Below are 17,979 nucleotides of genomic sequence, written 5' to 3' on the forward strand. Positions count from 1 at the left end.
TGTTTCCAGCTCTGGAGAGGCCGATCTGCGTGCTTTGTCTTTGAAGGCATCTAAAAGTGTGAAAGGCAGGGGCAGAAAGTATTTCTAGCAAGGTATCTGGGCACGGAGTTGTGCAGTTAAGGGACTCGGTTATTGTCCTGCCAGTGCCGTAACATCGGTTGTGCTTGGATGCTGTTGGGAATGTGTTTGCATGGCTTTACTCATGGTAAACACAGGGTAGATTTGGGGCTGTTTTGTGGATTCCTCTTGGATACAGGTGGAGAGCACTTAATACCACACTGGTCCTAATTCAAAACCCTGGTTTCTATGTAGGAATTATTTGCCGTTAAACTCCAGCTACGCAGCCTTTGGCAAGAGACATGAATCAATTTGTCCAGCTTTTCTTTTCTGTTTTGTCTCTGTGTGAAGGCTGATGCCCAGTGTGTGCCAAGGGGGCCTTTCAGACCCAATAATGCGCCCTTGTGTCTCGTAGCATGCGTGGAATTTGCATAGGCTGTGCTGGGACAGGCAGGTTTCTTTTGTTGCTGGAAACAAGGAGCAAGTTCTTTTCCCTGTCTCTGCTTCCTAATGCCTCTCCAAAAGCTCTCAGCACTCATGTAAGAAATTTACTTTTTTCTATTTATTTTTGTATTAAATGTTGTTAAACTTTGTGCAACTTGTAACACTGGCTGTGCGGAGAAGTCACGTCAGTCAGTTCTAGTTGACAAAATTGTTTAATTTTCTTTCTCTGAATCTAGATATCTAATTGTCAGAGGGAGCAGATAATCTGTGATGCTTGATGTAACTGCTGCAAAGTATTTGCATATCTTCTCTGTGGGGAAACAAAACTGCTAGTGAGTGAATAACAGTGCACGGATCATTGCAGGCAGGGTCACTGGGCCTATACACTTGCTATTAACCCTTCTCAGGATCTGTATTGCCACAGAATGAGTTGTCATGGGTTTCAGGCAAAGGGCTTGCTCCACATTATGGGCAGAGCTGGCACTTGTTTGTGCATTGTAGCCCTGTGCAATGAAATGCGAATATGATCAGATCGATTGGCAGTTGCTTTTTGGCAGCTGATACTGAGTTGTTGCATTTCGGTCTTGATTTATTGCAGATAACAAACTGCTGAAAAACAGACTGGGAGGTACTCAGAAAAATATGGCCCCCATTTGGAGTCGGCAGCATGCTTGCTAGGCCACTCTGATGCAGCTGGGAGCCTTTAAGAGCTTTCTAAAATTTTAGATGACCTGGCAGATTGCCTTGCAGTCTGCCTTGCAGACCTTCTTCCTCTCCATCCTCTTGAAGGAGTCTTTGACATCCGTGGAGAGCAGTGGCAAGGGGAGAGGGTTTCGTACGGACTCTCACGATGCAAGTGTTGCTGAGAGCCTGGTTTCCTCCGATTTCAGCAAGCATCTTTCTCCTTGTGTAGCCTGAGCCCCAGCTTTCATTCTCTCACTCTGATCACGCATCCTGGAAATCATGCCAAGATGGTCTTTCAGGTCAAAGATGTACAGCAGTAGCTCAGGTAACTGTTGGGTTCACAGATATTGTGTGGAGGCGGGCTGGAGTCAGGTGACTTGCCAGTGTGTGCTTTGACGTCCTCCCCTTCGTTAGCTGCTGTCGATTTACATCAGAACAATAAGTTGCTCCTGATTTCTGAACTAGCAGCTAAAGTGCTCTGTTGCTTGAACCAATGGATGTAAGGTCCAGCGGGTTGCAAACACCCTCCCTGTCAGTGGCAGGCGAGCAGTGAGCACAGATGCCCAGCGTGATCCGAACACAGTGACATGGCCTCCACTCCTCAGCAGGGACAAGAGGAAGGGCAGGGTGCTCTGGTCTTCTGTGGGAGAGCCTGCTTTGGAGGTAAAGCCTTTGGTGGCCTCAGGAGTGATCGGCAGAGCACGTGCTTCCCCCCGGATGCCACACCACACCTAAGGGACTGACGCGATCCCTGGTGCACAAACACAGCATTTCTGTTACCTGTGCCCTTGGCAGCTGCTGTTGGAAAATGGTGTTGAGTGGGAGCTCACAGCTGAGGAGGGATGTTGAAACAGTGGAAAGGAAAGTATTATCTAAGAGCCCAAGAATGATTAAAGGATTGGGGAATGTCACGCAGTGAAAGCACGCAGCGTGTGCAAGCTGGGTGGGTAGGCAGCCTCCACCCAGAGCCCTGGCAGAACTGGCAAAGCAACTCGCAGGGCCAGACCAGCACTTTATAGCAGAGTGTGACATTGGGCAGTAGCTTGTGACTGGAGAATAATTACACTAATCCTCACATTTAAGTAAAAGAGGGGCAGGAGAAGCAAGCTAGGCAACGCTAGCCTGTGGGCTTGACTTCACAAGCGTGCAAATGTTTGAAACAGTGGTGGGAAGATGGTAATGGAAGACCTAGAGGTAGATGGAAACTGGGATAAGCTTTAAGTGTGAGCATTAAGAGCGCTGATTAACCTGAGATCTGTCTTTGATAACTTTTTATTTTGATTTTAGACATGGTAAATGTGGCTTACCTAATCTCTGGTAGGGTTAAGTATCTGTTTTAGATAACCCTTAGCAGAGCAGTGTCTCAGATGCATCCCTTTTCCCATGCCACATGAGAAGCTATGAAATGGAGAAAGTAGGCGTCAGTAGAGAATAGGGAGGTCGGATAAAGGACAGCCTGAAGAAGAGGCAAGAACTGGATGAGCCAAAAAGGATGTACTAGGAGGAAGGTTACCAAGGGTTCCTCAAGGACTGATCTTGCATGGGTTGTGCTAATACTGATGAGTTCCCACTCGCTCCAGACTCAGAGAGCATAGCTGGGCAGTTATCGTAGCTGGCAGAGAGCAGCAGCCAAGAGTTGGCAGCTTGTCACCTGGAGCGTTTGACCGCATCCCTAGCAGAACTGCGGGTCGGTGTTGTTGCACAGTTATGATCTTAAAAACAAAGTCCCAGGGCATGGGAACTTTCTGTTTGTTGATAGGAAGGTAGTGTTGATGGAACAGCAATGGGAACTCGTGAGTATAAGCTGGCCATGAAAAAAAATTGGGATTTAGGCTTTCAGGCCATGGGGAGTGAATTTCTGGGGAGGAAAGGAGACAGAACCTTATTTATGACTGCGAGTGGTAAGTTAATGTAAAATGTTGGATGTCATAGCTGCCTGAGCTAGATACAATGAAAGTTTTAGTTGGGTGTTGTCATGTGTTGTATATGTTACCATCACATTATGGAGTGCTAGTCTGGGGCTGTGTTGTACAAACAGGCCAGAAATGTTTTTGCTCCAAAGGGAAATGTAACTGCGCTGTGCTGAACACTCACCGAAGACAGACAGTGCTGATGGTGTAGACTGGTAGCTCCTGGGTCAGCAGATGTCTCCTTCAGGGCAGACCAGCTGGCTGTAAAAAACAAAGCAATGAGGAGTTACTGTATCTTTTTTTTCTCCTTCCCTTTTTTCCAGTGATGCCGTCTGCAATTTTGTCATTTGCAATGACTCCTCCCTCCGCAGCCAGCCCATCATCTTCAATCCTGACTTCTTTGTGGAAAAGCTGCGCCATGAAAAACCAGAGGTGTTCACAGAGCTCGTTGTCAGCAACATTACCAGGCTCATTGACTTGCCTGGGGCAGAGCTGGCCCAGCTAATGGGAGAGGAGGACCCAAAGCTGCCTGGGGCAAACAGCACAGCCTCTGGATTTTTTCGTTCTCTGATGTCTCTGAAGCGCAAGGGTGAGTATGGCATAAGGTCCGGTGCCCACCTTTAGGGTGGTGCTGACTGTCATCATCTGTTACACGTAGTTTACAAAACTTTCAGTGTAGGCCTGTTGTTTTGAGCTTGTGCTGAATGCTTAATACTGTAGGTTTGTAATCTCTGGGGATTACTCTAGAAAGGAGCAAAACAGAGGCCAGGAGGTTCATTCCGGAAATGCCCTGCCACTTCTGAGTACCCTTCTTCTGGGGATTATTGCTGAGGTTTGTCAGGTTGGCCTCGGTGGGTCTGCTGCTTGCTGTGCTCAGCGCAGTACAAACCACAGAGATACAGCTTTGGTCCCTGAGCGTTTCTGGTCTGGCTCTGTGGATAGCGCTGAGCTGGAGAGGGGTGCCTGAACAAGCTGCAGGTTCTTCTAGTACACACCAAGGTGTCCTTGTCTCTCTGCTTGTTTGTGTCCATGGTAGTCCATGCTCTGTTTTCCTTAGCTCATTAGCTTTCCTCGTTAGTGATGGAATATCAGTAAAGGCTGAGAGCATCAGGTTCCATGAAGAACAATAATGCCCAGGTTTTCCACGCCACTGATTTCACTCGGGGCCCAGTGTCTCCTTCAGTTGTTGTCCCAGCTCCCTGGAAGGTCTTGTCTGTGCAGCTCAGAAATCTGTAAGCATCTCCCATCCAAATGCCAGTGCCGGTCTGATCCACATCCCAATCCAGTGAGTCAGTGACGAAGCTCTGCGGACTGACTCTGCTCAAGCGCAGATTCAACCCTAGGAGATGACATATTTCTCCTTCTCTCTGAGACAAGCATTCAGCTGGAGTTTTCTTCTGGTAAACTGACTATTCTTATCTTCTCTTTCAAGTTCAGCTGTCTTGGTTATGAAACATTAGCCCAAGGCCCCTTCTCAGAAGTCTGAGATTTGCTTTTGAGCACAGTTGTGTTCAGATCCTCTCCCCTTCACTGCCTGGCATTTACCACTCTGTTTTGTTGTAACTAAAAGGGTGTTCTAGGTGTGTGTGTGCGCCTTCTCCCACCTCTGCCCACACTCAAGGGGACCCTGGTTCTCCTGATAAGTTCAGTTAACCCTTCTCACTCATCTAGACAGAAACTGCCTCCATCTGGGCACCTCTCACATCCCTCGTCAACTCTGGTTTCCTAGCTAGACTGGCTGGCTGCTAGCAGAGAAGTTGTGGGTAGCTGCCTTCAGATGTTGGCAGCCTGAGATTGAACACTTATAATTAGTCTTCCCCTTCCTTTGAGCAATTCTATTGTGAGTACCTCTGAGAAGGGAGCTATCACTATGTCCAAATATGTTTGGTTTTTTTTTTCTTCAACCTTTATATAGTTTCTCCAAGTGTTTTTGATTCTACCAAACCTATTTCTCCATTGTGTTTCATAAGGACAAGCTCTGCAGCCCCACTGCTCAGGCTGAATTTTCTGGTGCTGGCTTCAGCCCTCTACTCCTGGATCACCCAGTGGTAGATACACTCACCCCAGGCTGGACAGCACTGCAAGGGAAAACCAAGTACTGCAAATCAAGTCCTTTATCCTTAGGTGAGAATTATTCAATATTGCCATGACTTACCTTGCTGCTCCATAATAACAGGTCTTCACACTGCCCCCAAACTGCAGTTAGACAGTGCTCATACCTGTTACTGCTCCTGCCTCTGTTCCAGGGGAGTAGCAGGACACTTTAAATTCAGACACTTGCCACTTGACAAACAGAAGCAAGTAACCAAGTTGAAAGTGTTTTCTTAGCGTGTATGGAAACTTCCCTGTTCTTGTCAAAACCTTCTAGCAGGGGCTTGTGAGCCTTCTCTAGCTTGTTTTTTTAAATTATCTGTACTCTGCTGGAGCACTGCTCTTATCAGACCTGATGTCTCCTGCTAGCTCTCTTCCCCAAGAGCTCCGCCTTCGCCCATTCAGACATCTCCATGGCCATGTGTCTCACTATAGCTACAGCTAGCAGATGTTTCCAAGTCTGCTGGCTGCACTCCCAGGCTGCAATGGCAGTGTCTCCCTGCATTGACAGGCACTGTCTGTGAACTCCTTGGCCAAACTCTGAGAAAAAGTAGTTTGTGCCTACAGAGAAAATCAGTTTCATGTACTGCATGTTTCATCTTGGAGCCATCATTTGTTTTTCTTCATGTTATAGACCAGCTAGAACAAACAGGTTTTATTTCTTCAAAGCCAGAGGCCAAGGACCATAGAGCTCAGAGCTGATCAAGCTGCAAATACTTACAACTCCTTTGAGCATTAGGAAACTCAATCTCATGCTGCTTCTTCGTTTCAGAAGCAATTGTACAATAACATCTACGCCTTCGTAACTCAGCATCCATTCTCCAGGCACTTCTTTCAAGTTTCTTTGAGAATCAATTCTCACTCAGATATCAACTTCTGACTTCAAAAGTAAATCGAATTTGTCAGGCCCTGCACGTCTCAAGAAAATGTATTTTCCTCTTCCCTTCCTGGCCACCATTGATTCTATCTGTTGAATGTCTAATGAGTTTAGTTTTCTTCAAGGACAAGAATCTTTTGCCAAACGTTCTCTCCATTTGCACTCAAGCCTTTCAGATCTTACATGTGGATCAAGAGGTCACATTGCCCTCCTTTCTTCCGCAAGACTGAAGCATGTGTTTTATCAGAGGGAGGTCAGAAAGTTCTTGATTTAATGGGAGGCTGGAGTTCCTGGTGGCTTACCATGTATTTCAGAAGTCCTGGAAGAAAGTGGAACATTCTTCAGGCGGAATAAATTTAGTTGCACAGGAAGGCTGCTAGAGAAGCGCACAGGGTTGACCAGGTCTTTCCCACATGCTGTGAGCATCAACACCACAGAACAGTAAGATCTGTCGTACAACAGACCAAAAGCTAGTAAAATCAAAATGTGCTATGAGGGGGGAAAAAAAAGGCAAGAGAAAGCTTGCGGGGGAGATAACTTTTATCAGACCAGCCAATGCACTGCTTGGGTTGCTGGGCTATCAGCTGTAACAATAAGGAGGGAAATCTTCAACCGCAGACAGCTGGGGTGCAAATGCCCAGCTTGCCCTCAAAAAGTGGCCCATGCTCCTGGCAGTGTGGTCATAGAGAAGGGAGGAATATTCTTTTCTTAAATCTGTTGGCTCTTGGAAGCCTAAGTGCAAGGGCAGGACAAACCAGCTCTGTACCTGGTTCCAGTTCTCAGTCCCAGTCAGCATGTTGCGGTATGGTCTGTCCAGCATCTTGTCTCTAGCTGCAGTCAAAACCTGCATGCATCTGAGGGAAGAAGTGGTGCTCAGGGCTCTAGTTGCTGCCAGCGAAGCCCCGGGAAGTTGCCTCAGCTTTCTGAGGGACGGAGCTTGTTGGCTGTGTGTGTCTGATGGAAAAAGCCACCCAGCAACAAGACTCCATTTATTCAAAAATACTGTCCTGCTGGATAACCACCCTTACCTGGGAAGTCCCTCTCTGGACAATAACAGTTTTCTGCATTGGTTCAACAAGTGCTTTTCAGTTAAATGGTCTTCTCATCTAATGTTTCCTTCCATGCAAGGATCTCCTTCCTTTCCGCTCAGGTGCTTCTATCTTCTTTTGGGGCTGTAGCCTGTGTTGAATGGAGTTCTGAAGCTGGCAGCTCATGCCTGATCTGTAACAGCCCCATGAGATGAAAGCAAACTCCAGGAGTGAGAGGAGCTGTCAGTGCTCCATATGGAGAAGGGCCCAGCTCATTGCTTCACTACTCTCCTTTTTTTTTCTAGCTCTTCCTTGTTCAGCTTTCTGATACTTCATACTTCACTGACTCAGGCCAAGGCAGTTGACGTGGAAGAGAGAGTCACTGGAATTAGGGAATTCCAGGGATCACCCATCCCTGAAAAGGAGGCCAGCGTGAGCTAGTTGGATCGTGTCTGCTCTCCCCACTAGTGCTTGTTTCCCTCTCCCATAGTCTCATAGCTGCACCTCTTCTTTCTGCTCCACTCCCTGTCAAGTCACAGTGAGGATTAATCTGGACATTCCTTCCCAGGTGTGGAATGTGCAAATGTGGCAGGCACCTGGGCAGTCCAGGCTGTCACATATGCCCTTCCCACTTTGCTGTTTCCGTAAGGTCCAGGCTTGCAGATGGTATGCCCTTTAAAACTGAAGCATCTGTTCTGGTGTTTTCTTTTCAGGAGCTAGAGAATATTTGCTTTAGCTGATAAAAACTTTAATTAAGCTGAGGTAAGAAGCAGGATGATGAAGCCCGTGTAAGTACAGCATGGTGAGATGAAGTGACTTATTTGGGAGTGCTTGTGATATCTCACATCTGTGGTGGTCCTTGTGACCTTCACCCTTAGTGTTTTGGGGCACTGGTCTTTGCATGCTGAGATCCCGTTCCTTGGGGACTACTCATCTCTGTGGCTGTTGGGGTCTGAGCTGCCTGAACATGTTATCTTCTGTTCTGCAGAGAAAGGGGTGGTGTTTGGCTCACCGCTGACAGAAGAAGGCATAGCACAGGTCTCCCAGCTAATCGAGTACCTGCACAAAAGTAAGTGACTCTGTCTTGCTGTCTTCCTATCCCAAGGGGTATCTGTCTGGCCCACCTCAGGTCTCTGGTGCAGACAGAGTGAAAAGCTCTGAGCTCTCCAGCAGCAGGAGTTTGGGGCTGGACTAGGTGACTGTTCCCCAGAATTGCCTAGCAGGTATGTTAATCTCTTTCCCTCCGTGCATGGACTTTTTCTACTGAGGGGAACCAGCTTGAAGTCATGTCTCTGAATGCAGCTCACTGAGGTTTGCTGTCAAGCTCTGGAAAGGGCAGGGAAGTAGTAGGAAGGTTTAGTAGGAAGATGGGAATCAGCCACTGATTAATTAGTGGCCTTTTTTCTCCCCTCTGCCAAGCAGATCTAAGAGCAGAAGGCTTATTTCGGGTGCCAGGCAACAGCATCAGGCAACAGATCCTAAAGGATGCTCTGAACAGTGGTACAGATATTGACCTGGACTCTGGGGAGTTTCATTCCAATGATGTGGCCACCCTGCTTAAGATGTTCCTGGGTGAATTACCAGAACCGCTGCTGACACACAAGCACTTCCATGCCCACCTCAAAATTGCAGGTGAGTAAGCAACAAGAGGCAGTGATGAGCAGAGGGAATGGAGCCAGCCTCCTAGAAAGCTGGTAATGCGGCACACTAGGCTGCAGAAGTGTAATCCTTAAAGGCAGGGTAAGAAGGAATCTTCCTGCCATCTCGGCCTAATTGTGGAAAGACTGGAACTGAAAATCCTAAGGAATCAGACCAAGTCTGTCTGAGACTCAGCCCAGTCTTCTCTCTCCAGCAACAAACAGATACCTACAGGAGTAGAGCCCACACTGGTAACCTGGGTCTCCATCTGTTTTAAGTCTGGGGGTCTCCTGGGCGAGGTTTGGTTTCCGTGAACTTAATAACTGTTACTGAACTACCTTAGGTGAATTTCCTCCATCTTGCCTTCAACCCATCACAGCTCTTAGCAACTGTGTTGTCCTGTGGGAGAAGTACTACAGATTAACGCATCAGGTGGGGAGCTTGGGAGCTGGGGGGAGGGAGATGGAGGGCGAAGAGCTGTGCAGGAGTTTGGAGGAGATCTGCATGTGAAGAGGGAAGGGTAACCGGTTGCAGTAGGCCTGCTGTTAGGGAAGGTAATGTATGTCCTTCATGTTCTGCCTTGTGATTTGGCAGACTTGATGCTGTTTGATGAGAAGGGGAATAAGACCAGTACTCCAGACAAAGAGCGCCAAATTGAAGCCCTCCAGCTGCTGTTTTTGATCCTTCCCGCACCCAACCGCAGTCTGCTCAAACTGCTGCTGGACTTGCTCTACCAGACCGCCAAGAAGCAGGACAAGAACAAGATGTCTGCCCACAATCTTGCCCTCATGTTTGCACCCCACATCCTATGGCCCAGAAATGTGAGCAATGCCTCAGTATCTGCAGGTGGGATATTGCAAGGTAGAAAGCAGAGGCTTGGCAGGCCTACAGGGGAAGAACCAAGATGGGAAGGTTAAGTATTGATACAGTGATGTGAGGGTTGGAGGCTGGGATGGTGAGGTGGAGCTTCCTGGCAGGACTCAGTCCTAGTGTTCAGTCCAGACCTGCCATAGGTCTCATTTGCAACCGATGCTTCATCTTTTTCAGTAAAATTGAAAGCACAGCACAGTCCTGCGTCTTTTAAGAATGACAACTCCAGCCAAACCTTGCAGATCTCTCTGCAAGGTTTCTTGTGCTGCTGGCGAACTGTTTGGCCCCAGAGTTGTCTAGTTCTCCTGTTCTCAGAGCAGCTTTGGCTCTGTGGGCTCTGCTTGTTGGTGTGCTGTGAGCCCTGCCTGCCTATCTCCTCAGAACAGGTCTCCTGCTGAGGCACTGTGTCTCTATGTCCCAGAGACAGCAAGGGCAGCAGAGACCCTTCCTCCTCCCCTTCTAACTACTGCACCTTTGGCTGTGTCCCCTTGCCAGGTGACAGCAAATGACCTTCAGGAGAATATCACGAAGCTAAACAATGGAGTGACCTTCATGATCAAACACTCTCAGAAACTCTTCAAGGTAAGTCTGCTTTGGGGTCTTGGTCTCCCTGGCCCTTCAGCAGGAAACTGAATGCCCCTTGTCCAGACAGATCCCAGGTGTCAAGTGTATGTTCCGGGTGCTCTCTTCTGTGGTAGAAGGAGGATTTCTACAAGAAACTGTTCCTTTAGTGACTAGGGAGGAGATCTTTGCTGGGCAGGCAGCCCAGGAGGAGGAAGACAGCCCCGGAGGTGTCTTTGTGCCTGGGCAGGTCAGAAGCACGGTGCAGTGTAACACCACCCTCTGCTGGACACCCAGCACCTGCTGCCTGGCTGGGAAACCTGGTTCCTAGGGGCAGGTAGCGACCGGGCTCCCCTGGGGTTCTGGCAGGATAAGGAAACTGAAGGGGCTTGTCCTGGATGAGTGCTGTCAAGAGCTGAATACCTAATACGGCAGGTCATTTTGTTGTGAACTTCTCTGCAAGTGGTAGTCAACCCCCTGCTGTTACAGGCACAGCCTGCAGTCTTGGGCCTCTGTCTAGCTCAGAGCAGGGTGCTGTGGTAGGACAGTCAGGAGTGTGGGGCTTTCTGCAGGTTCCTCCAAGGAAGTGTTTCTGCAAGAGGCAGTCTCTTGACTTCTCAGGACCTTCCTGGTCACTGTAGGCATCTGCTCTCTACAGAGTCCTCCCATAGAAAGGTCCCCTTCTGCCCTCTTTGTCAGGCCCCTGTTTGGCCAGCTCAGAGCTGTGGGAATTGCTTGGAAAAAGCTTCTGTGGAACCCTGCTCTCACGCTGTGTTCTACTTGTGCTGGTTGACTGCATCAAAGGGAAACTGTGAACAGGGACTGCACTGGGGACGTGAAATCCCATTGCTTTGTCTGCCCTAAACGGCTGAGTCTTGATGGAAGTGGCTTGCGTGGTATGGTTGAAGAGCAGCTCTTGTTGGAGCTGCTCTTGCCCCAGGGCCAAACATACTAAATAAACATACGTTTGGCCTTTTCTCTGCTCATCGTCGCAGGCCCCAGCGTACATCCGGGAGTGTGCCAGGCTGCACTATCTGGGATCCAGAGCCCACACATCAAAGGTAAGGCCAGCAAATGCAGTGCCTGCCCTTCGTGAAAGGGCAGAGGCTGTGATACTGTGAAGGGATCCTTGTGAATGAAAGAAGCTGAAAACAAACCAAGTTATGAAAGAGGATCTGTCAGAAAGCAGGAGTGATGGAACCATATGGTGTGGTAGTGCAGGTGGCTGCATTAGGGAAATTGGGCAGAGTTGAAGCATCTGTTAATCACAAGCACAGGGAAAGCTACCAGCCCCTGTTTAGCAGCAAACCTGCTCCCTGTGCCCAGTACATGCAGCACCTGCTCCTTCATGGGGTTGTGCCTTCCAAAGAGACAGATGCGCCTGCTGCTGTGGCCAGGCTGCTTGGAAGAGAGGCTGGGATAAAGGCTACTTGCTGCCACTGGGACAAGATTTGTCTGTGTCTTGCCAGCAAATGCTTCCCTGCCTCATATAGCTGCAGAAGAGGGAAGATGCATTGCAAGGAGCTGCACTGACCCTTCTCAAGCCTGGAAGGGCTTCTGCAGCTGGCATCCGGGAGGGGAGGGAAGAAGCAATGGGGTCACCTTTGTATTGCTGTCACCTCTTCCTGGCACAGGGCCTGCTGGTGCAGTGCTGCTGCAGAGGGGTAGGGAAAACACAGCCCTGTGCATTCACTGGGGTTGAGGCAGCTCATGAGACTCTTCCCAGCCTGGCTCAGATGGGTGGCTCATTTGGATTAAAGCATGGCACGCGACTGCTGTCTCCACTTTCCCAGGATGACCTGGATTTGCTGACGTCTCCTGGCTCCAAGGAGCTGCAGCCCCTCAAGTCTCAGAAGCGAAGCCGGCTGGACACTTGCCATCAGGAGGAGACCCAGCAGCGCACGGAGGAGGCACTGAAGGAGCTCTTCCGCCATGTCCACAATATGCCTGACTCTGCAAAGAAGAAGAAGCTTATCCGGCAGGTAGTGTGGGGAGGAAAGGTATCTTTGGGGTGTGCTTGTCAGCACAATCCTGTGCACGGGGCTAAAGGCAGGGCCTGCTTGAGAGCTGCTCCTAGTCCTGGGCAGGCTGGGGAGAGTGGGCTTTGGGCTGTGTAAGGGGCAGAGCTGTAAGAAGGCAGGGGAGGAGGAGGCGGCGGCCTATCCTGGATGTGCTGCACCAAGCTGTGCTTTGAGCTCTCTTTTCCAAGCCAGGGACTTGCCAGCCAGCAGTTCCCCAGTCCTGATCGTGGCCTTGTTGAGCTTCCTCCCTTAGAACGGGAAAAGTCCTGTCCTCTCTTGCCTGCAGGGAGCAGACAAACTGGTCTCCTCTTGGTCCAGTGAGCATTCCCAGCCAACCTGCTGCTCCAGAAAGACTGGGTGGCATGGTCAGCACCAGTCCTGGCTGCCAGCCTCCAGCTGCTGCCCAAACCCCTTTCTGCTCCAACAGCTGCTGCTTTTGGCTAACCTGGTAGCCAGCACAAAGCAGCCTCACACCCAAGCTCCCTGTAAATCCTGGGTGGGAGATGTGGCCTTCCTCTGCTTTCTTATCCCTGCAGCTCTGAGCTGCTTTTCCATTTTGGGGTGCAAAAGAGCCAAACTGAGGCCTAGGCAGAGGGCAGCAGGTAGGTCAGCACACAGCAGCAAGGGACTGGTTTAACTGTAACAGTAACTGTGCTAACATACTGCCCTCATGTTTCATTCTAGTTTAATAAGCATCCTACAGCTCTCACTCCTGGCTCTGATGTACCCACATCCCCAGCACCACGACGCACCCGCTCGCGCTCCTTCAGCGGCCTCATTAAGGTAAAGGCAGCCTCTGACCCATGCTCTCTGCTGTGAGTTTCTGATGTTGCTCTCTGCTTCTGCCTTGCCCTGGCTTGAATGAGGCCCTCAAAGGTAGGGACTGTTCAAAGTATTGGCTGCCAAAGAACACAGATCCACTGGGGACAGAAAAGGCAGCACAGTGAGAATAAGCCTTGTTAGTATAAAGTGTAATTATCTATGAAGTGCGTGGTTGTAGGATCTATGCATCTTTCTGAAGGATCAGTTGCTTCCCGAGATGAGATGAGGACTGACAGGGAGCTGGTCATGTAGTCTAGCCTGTTAGCACGCTGTAGGCTGCCCCACAGCAGCATGTACCTGCTTCTGACAGGCTGGGCTCCTTGCCAGGCCTCAGGTCAGCTCCCAAACCCTTTACAATCAGGCAGGCTCAGCCTAGTGGCATGGTATTTCAGGTGGTTCTGCTTTGCAGTCTTTGTCCCAGCTTGGCTTCCTTTTTTCTTTCCCAGCATCCAACTGCTTACCAGCAATGTATCCTGCTCCTTCCCTTTCTTTTTCACTTTGCACTCTAAGCACTAGCCAACAGCCCTCTCTTCTTACGGCAGCGGAAGGTTTTGGGAACCCCGGTTATCCTGGAGAGGAAGAGCAGGGATGCCACACCGGAGCCTGAGCGAGTCAGCAAAGAGAACGTCCACCTGGTAAGGGCTGCTCCCAGCACTGCTGAAGCTGCTGGTGGGGGAGCACATGGAGGGGAGTTTGAGTGCAACTTGGGCACTCATTTGAGTGATCCTTGGGGGCTGCTTGCTGTTCTCTGCCCAAGACAAGGTTTTGAAGTTTCTTCTGTATGATCAGATAAGGTCTTAGGAAGCTGCTTTGGGGAGAGCAGAGCAGATGGCAAGGGCAGCATCAGGACAGGGGTGGCAGCACTGGGCCTCCACTCCAGTCTTGTCCCTCTGACTTACCTGTGTCCCTGCCCTGGGCATTGGCTTATGCCCCCTTTCCCCTCTCCCATCCTCCTCCATAAGTTGTACACAGCCTGCTGCCTGTGAGTAGTAGGGCCCAGACAAACCAAGAGTGGATTTGGGTGGTAGCTGCTCTCCGGTGGTACAGGCTGCTCCCAGGGAAGGCCGTGGATGCCACTTCATTCCCCAGCTCTTTACTCTTATTCCCCTCTCTTGTCCAGTTACAGAAATGTGGATCTCCAGCTCACATGTCCCAAGCGAAGCTGAAATCTTCGGAGGGCCGGAAAGAGGTGAGACACACACACACAGTTCCTGTGGGGATCTTCACCTGCTGGGCTCTGAGACCTGCTGAGGTGATGGCATGCACACAAGGCTCTGTCGCGGTCTCTGTGACAGATGTGGTCCCCTGCCTTGTAGCAGTCTGCTCCATGCCAAGCTGCGGGTAGTTGACATGCTGGAAGCCTGGGCTTGAAGGGTTTCACCCGAGCAGGTGTGTACAGCTGTTCTACCTGTGAGTTGGCAGACTGGCTGTCACAGGAAGCAGAGGGAAGCTGGCATCATGGGGTAGTGCTAACAGCCCGTCAAGGTGGCAGTGGGACGAGAGGTTGGTACGGCCCAAGACCGACTGCTGTGTTTGTCGCCGTCTGCTCACTGCCTCTCATCTAGTGCTCTGCTTTGGTAAAAGGTGTGGGAGGCAGACTCCAGTGGGGAGTCCTTGCAGGGGGAGGACAGTACGTCAACCTTTTCTTGCATGGCATTCTGTGTCTCAAGCATTCAATTGCTCTAATTCTCTGCTCCAGGAATCCTGTAGACGCATGCGAGCCCACCTGCTTTCCAAGGATTCGTCATCCCTCTGAATCGCCTCGCACCAACGCATGGGTGGGGAATGCCCAGCCTCGCAAGCTGTGAATAATGTGCTGCACTGAGAGGGGAGTGCTGCAGGCTCATGGCAACCCTCACCAACATGGCAGCGCTCTTGAAACTGGACCTTTGCAAAGACTGCAGGGACTTGTTTCTTTCTGTATATAAATTATATTTCATTCTACTATGGGGCAAACCACTATCTAACCAAAACTTGTGCAGCATGTCTGACCTGCTGGCTCTGGGAAGAGCTGGAGTGCTTGCTTACAAGGAGAGCCCTATGCATTGCGGGGCCATTTGCACTCCCAGCTTTCTCTGCAATGTTGCTAGGCTGTATTTTTCTGCTTTTCTGCTTTGAGTTTTTAACATATTGGCTTGTTTTTGCTCTCCCTCCTCTGTTAGCAGTGAGAATGATGGACTCCAACCTTCACCCGCATCCTGACAGCTAACCTTACCTCCAGGCCTCCTCTAGAGCCATGCCCTCCTCTGCTTCCTCTGGGCTCCATTTTGCCCTGCTGTCCCCGAAGGGCTGGAGTGCACAAACGGTACAGAGCACAGGATGGGCTTGGGAGAAGAGGAGAGGCTCTGGGTGCCATCATTTCAAGTGAGGGCAGGGGAAAGCAGCTTCCCCAGTAAATTCATCCCTCTCTTTCAGCTTGAGCTGGAGGCAGCCCTTGCTCACTGCCTTTGTGTTTCCATGGCACAGCGTGGCTGCTGGGCTGTGCCTGGTGAGCAAGGAGTGCCTCTGCTTTGTATTCTCCCAGGGAGGCTAAGCTGAGCGGGGCAGGAGGCTGGCAAAGGCTGGCTGGGGCAGGACAGCCCAGTCTTTGGAAGCTGGGGCGTCTGGGGCAGGCAGAGCCTGGCGGCTGTGTGTGCAGCATGGGAACAGCATCAGCAGCATGAGAGGTGAGGGAGGGCTCTGGCCATTTGTGATCTGCTGCAAATGGTGCCAAAGGCTTTGGCTCAAGATATCTGGATGGCTGGTCAGGCAACTGGCTGATTAGTCATTAAACTGAGGGAAAGGGCTGGAGCTGGGTTCAGCTCTTTGGCCTGAGCTGCAGAAATGAGATGAAACCATCTAGATATGGGATAAACCCCCATCACAGCTGGCCAGTGTCAGCTGCCTTGTTAAGCTAAAGTGCTCCAATAAGCCAATCTTGCCAAGTACCTGTCTGCAAGCACTCTGGGGTGGGAAACACACAGGGTCACTACTGTGAAATAAAGATTTAATCAGCTGGGGAACCATCTAAACACTTCTCAGCCCTTCTCGGTGAAGCAAATAATCTCTGGAATCCAATTATAATTGTCTTCTAATCTTTAAGAACCAGCAGCTGGCAGGAGTTAGAGCTCTGTCCTTGACAGCTTTCCGAGACAACTCGTGGCAGGAGGTGTGAATATCGGGATGTGAGCAGGGAGTTCAGTCCGACTGGCTAGAGCTGTCAAAACAGGGCATCGGAGCCCTGTGCAGCTTAGCTGGAATCTGTCACTTTTTTTTACTGTGATGATTTTTTTTTTTTGAGATACAAAGCTATGTGCCTCATGCTGCTCTGTCTAAAGGGATGTTCCTGGTACTTTATCGGGGGCGCCTGTCCCCAGTCTGACCCCAAATTGGAGGAGCTGCCTTGAAAATGTAGGGGGTAGTGGAACTGTAGATGTGTGAGTTGGGAGTTGCTGGTGTTAGGAGCCTCTGTCACAGCAAAGAGCGAGCTCTGGTTCTTCAGGGACCAGGCAGGCGAGGATGCTGTGAGGAAGGGCAGAGGCTGTTTGCTGTAGTAGTAGTATGTGCTTTTTGGATGTGTCTTATAATCATTCCCTCCAGAGGCTGAAGCTGTCTATGTGCTCTTCTCCGAAGGGCATGGCGTGTTTTGCTGACTGCACTTCTACCCTGCCCCTGCAGTCTGCTGTTAGCGGAGACCTGGGGATCTCGGCTTTGCTTCTGAACAGAGATGAGGCAGAGCCGAAGGTCGAGCGGCAGCGCACAGAGAGCTGGGTCTGGTCCTGCTACCTCTGCTCTTACTTGCATTGGGGGCGGTTGCTGGGTGAAGCATTTGTTCATCCCATCCCTCCTCTCCCCATTGCCCCTAGCTTACTTGGGCATATATCTCTGTATGGCTGTCTGCCTGGCAAGGCAATCTTGTTCCTAAGACTAAATACACTGCTTCTGTATAGATGAGAGGAATCTAACTCTTCTCTCCACTGTCCCCCCTTACTGATGGCTCTAGCTCAGGCACTCCGTCTGGCTTCTGGCACAGCTGAGATTTGCTTAGCTCTAAGAAAAATTATCTATGGGGCAACAGCCTGGTGTTCTGCATGTCTCGGATGCCTTCCCTGCCAAAGGGGCGGGTGCAGTCTCTAGACAGGGCAGTCCCAGGAGGGGTTCGGTGCCCATGGTGCTGTCCTCCCTATGCTGAGAATGGTCGTGGCTAACGGATTCTGCCTCTAGGACCCTTGGCTGTTGCAGTCCCAATGTGTTCACGCTGTCTCACAGGCGAGGGGGAGTGTTAGTCATGCTTGGATATGTCTCAGTTGTCTGCCCTGTGCAATGACTCACAAGGATGCTTCCCCCCAGAGCAGCCACTAACTGTTCCCAGAGTCTATCGTTTCCAAAGTATTTTTAATCTTTGTCCTTATTTATATATGCTGTGTACGTACTGTTTCAGACTGTTGCCTTTCTGTGTGTTCATGTGAAAACCCCATATTAAATGCTTTTATTTTTAGTGGTTTTGCTCAGTGGCTCAAGCAGTTTCATTGGGACAGCGAGGAGTTGGTGGTGCATCCACCTTCAACAGGAAGGAAACGTGTGCTCAGAACCTCAGAGCTCCTACCCTTAAGTGCGGGGGTGCTTGGTGAGGCGCTGCCCGCCTGCAGGGATGGCACTGGCCTCCCATGGCACTAGGGCTTGTTCCCTCTCTGGGATCCTAGTGTGATGCAGAGTGCCCAGACGGGCTGTCTTTCCCTCAGAGGTATGAAGTTGGACCTCTTCTTTTCCTGTCTTCCCCCTGCTGTCATCCAGGGTGATGGGAAATCAGGTTTACAAAGAACACTTTATATAAATAATGGATCAAATGAATACATTTTCCTCTATAGAACCATTCTTCTCTTGCCACTCTTGGCTGCCGAGGAGGATGGTTTCTGCTTGCATTTTCTTTTCTTCCTTCTTAATAATGGCGTCTCAGATTTTATGCAGATTATTTCTCTGTGAAGTTCTTCCACGTT

At 50.2% G+C, this 17,979-nt stretch overlaps 1 protein-coding gene across 1 annotated transcript; it reads left to right on the plus strand.

Annotated features, from left to right (window-relative positions):
* The first annotated feature begins 567 nt into the window (after positions 1-567).
* On the plus strand, positions 568-17,490 carry ARHGAP19 (Rho GTPase activating protein 19). Its single transcript, XM_076338871.1, has 12 exons — positions 568-596; positions 3,419-3,684; positions 8,080-8,160; positions 8,514-8,723; positions 9,324-9,550; positions 10,095-10,181; positions 11,156-11,221; positions 11,954-12,142; positions 12,866-12,964; positions 13,546-13,638; positions 14,124-14,192; positions 14,703-17,490. The coding sequence occupies exons 1-12, from the start codon at positions 568-570 to the stop codon at positions 14,757-14,759; spliced, it is 1,473 nt and encodes a 490-aa protein (XP_076194986.1). The 3' UTR covers positions 14,760-17,490.
* Positions 17,491-17,979: the final 489 nt, after the last annotated feature.

The sequence above is a fragment of the Aptenodytes patagonicus genome, chromosome 5, assembly GCF_965638725.1.
Source record: "Aptenodytes patagonicus chromosome 5, bAptPat1.pri.cur, whole genome shotgun sequence".
NCBI classification, from domain to species: domain Eukaryota; kingdom Metazoa; phylum Chordata; class Aves; order Sphenisciformes; family Spheniscidae; genus Aptenodytes; species Aptenodytes patagonicus.

Bases quoted from the DNA above. Each gene is read 5' to 3' on its own strand.
- ARHGAP19 (XM_076338871.1), top strand. From the start codon at position 568: ATGCCTCTCCAAAAGCTCTCAGCACTCAT. The intron at 3,685-8,079 runs GTGAGTATGGCA...TCTGTTCTGCAG, and splicing joins GATGTCTCTGAAGCGCAAGG to AGAAAGGGGTGGTGTTTGGC. The intron at 12,965-13,545 runs GTAAAGGCAGCC...TTCTTACGGCAG, and splicing joins CCTTCAGCGGCCTCATTAAG to CGGAAGGTTTTGGGAACCCC.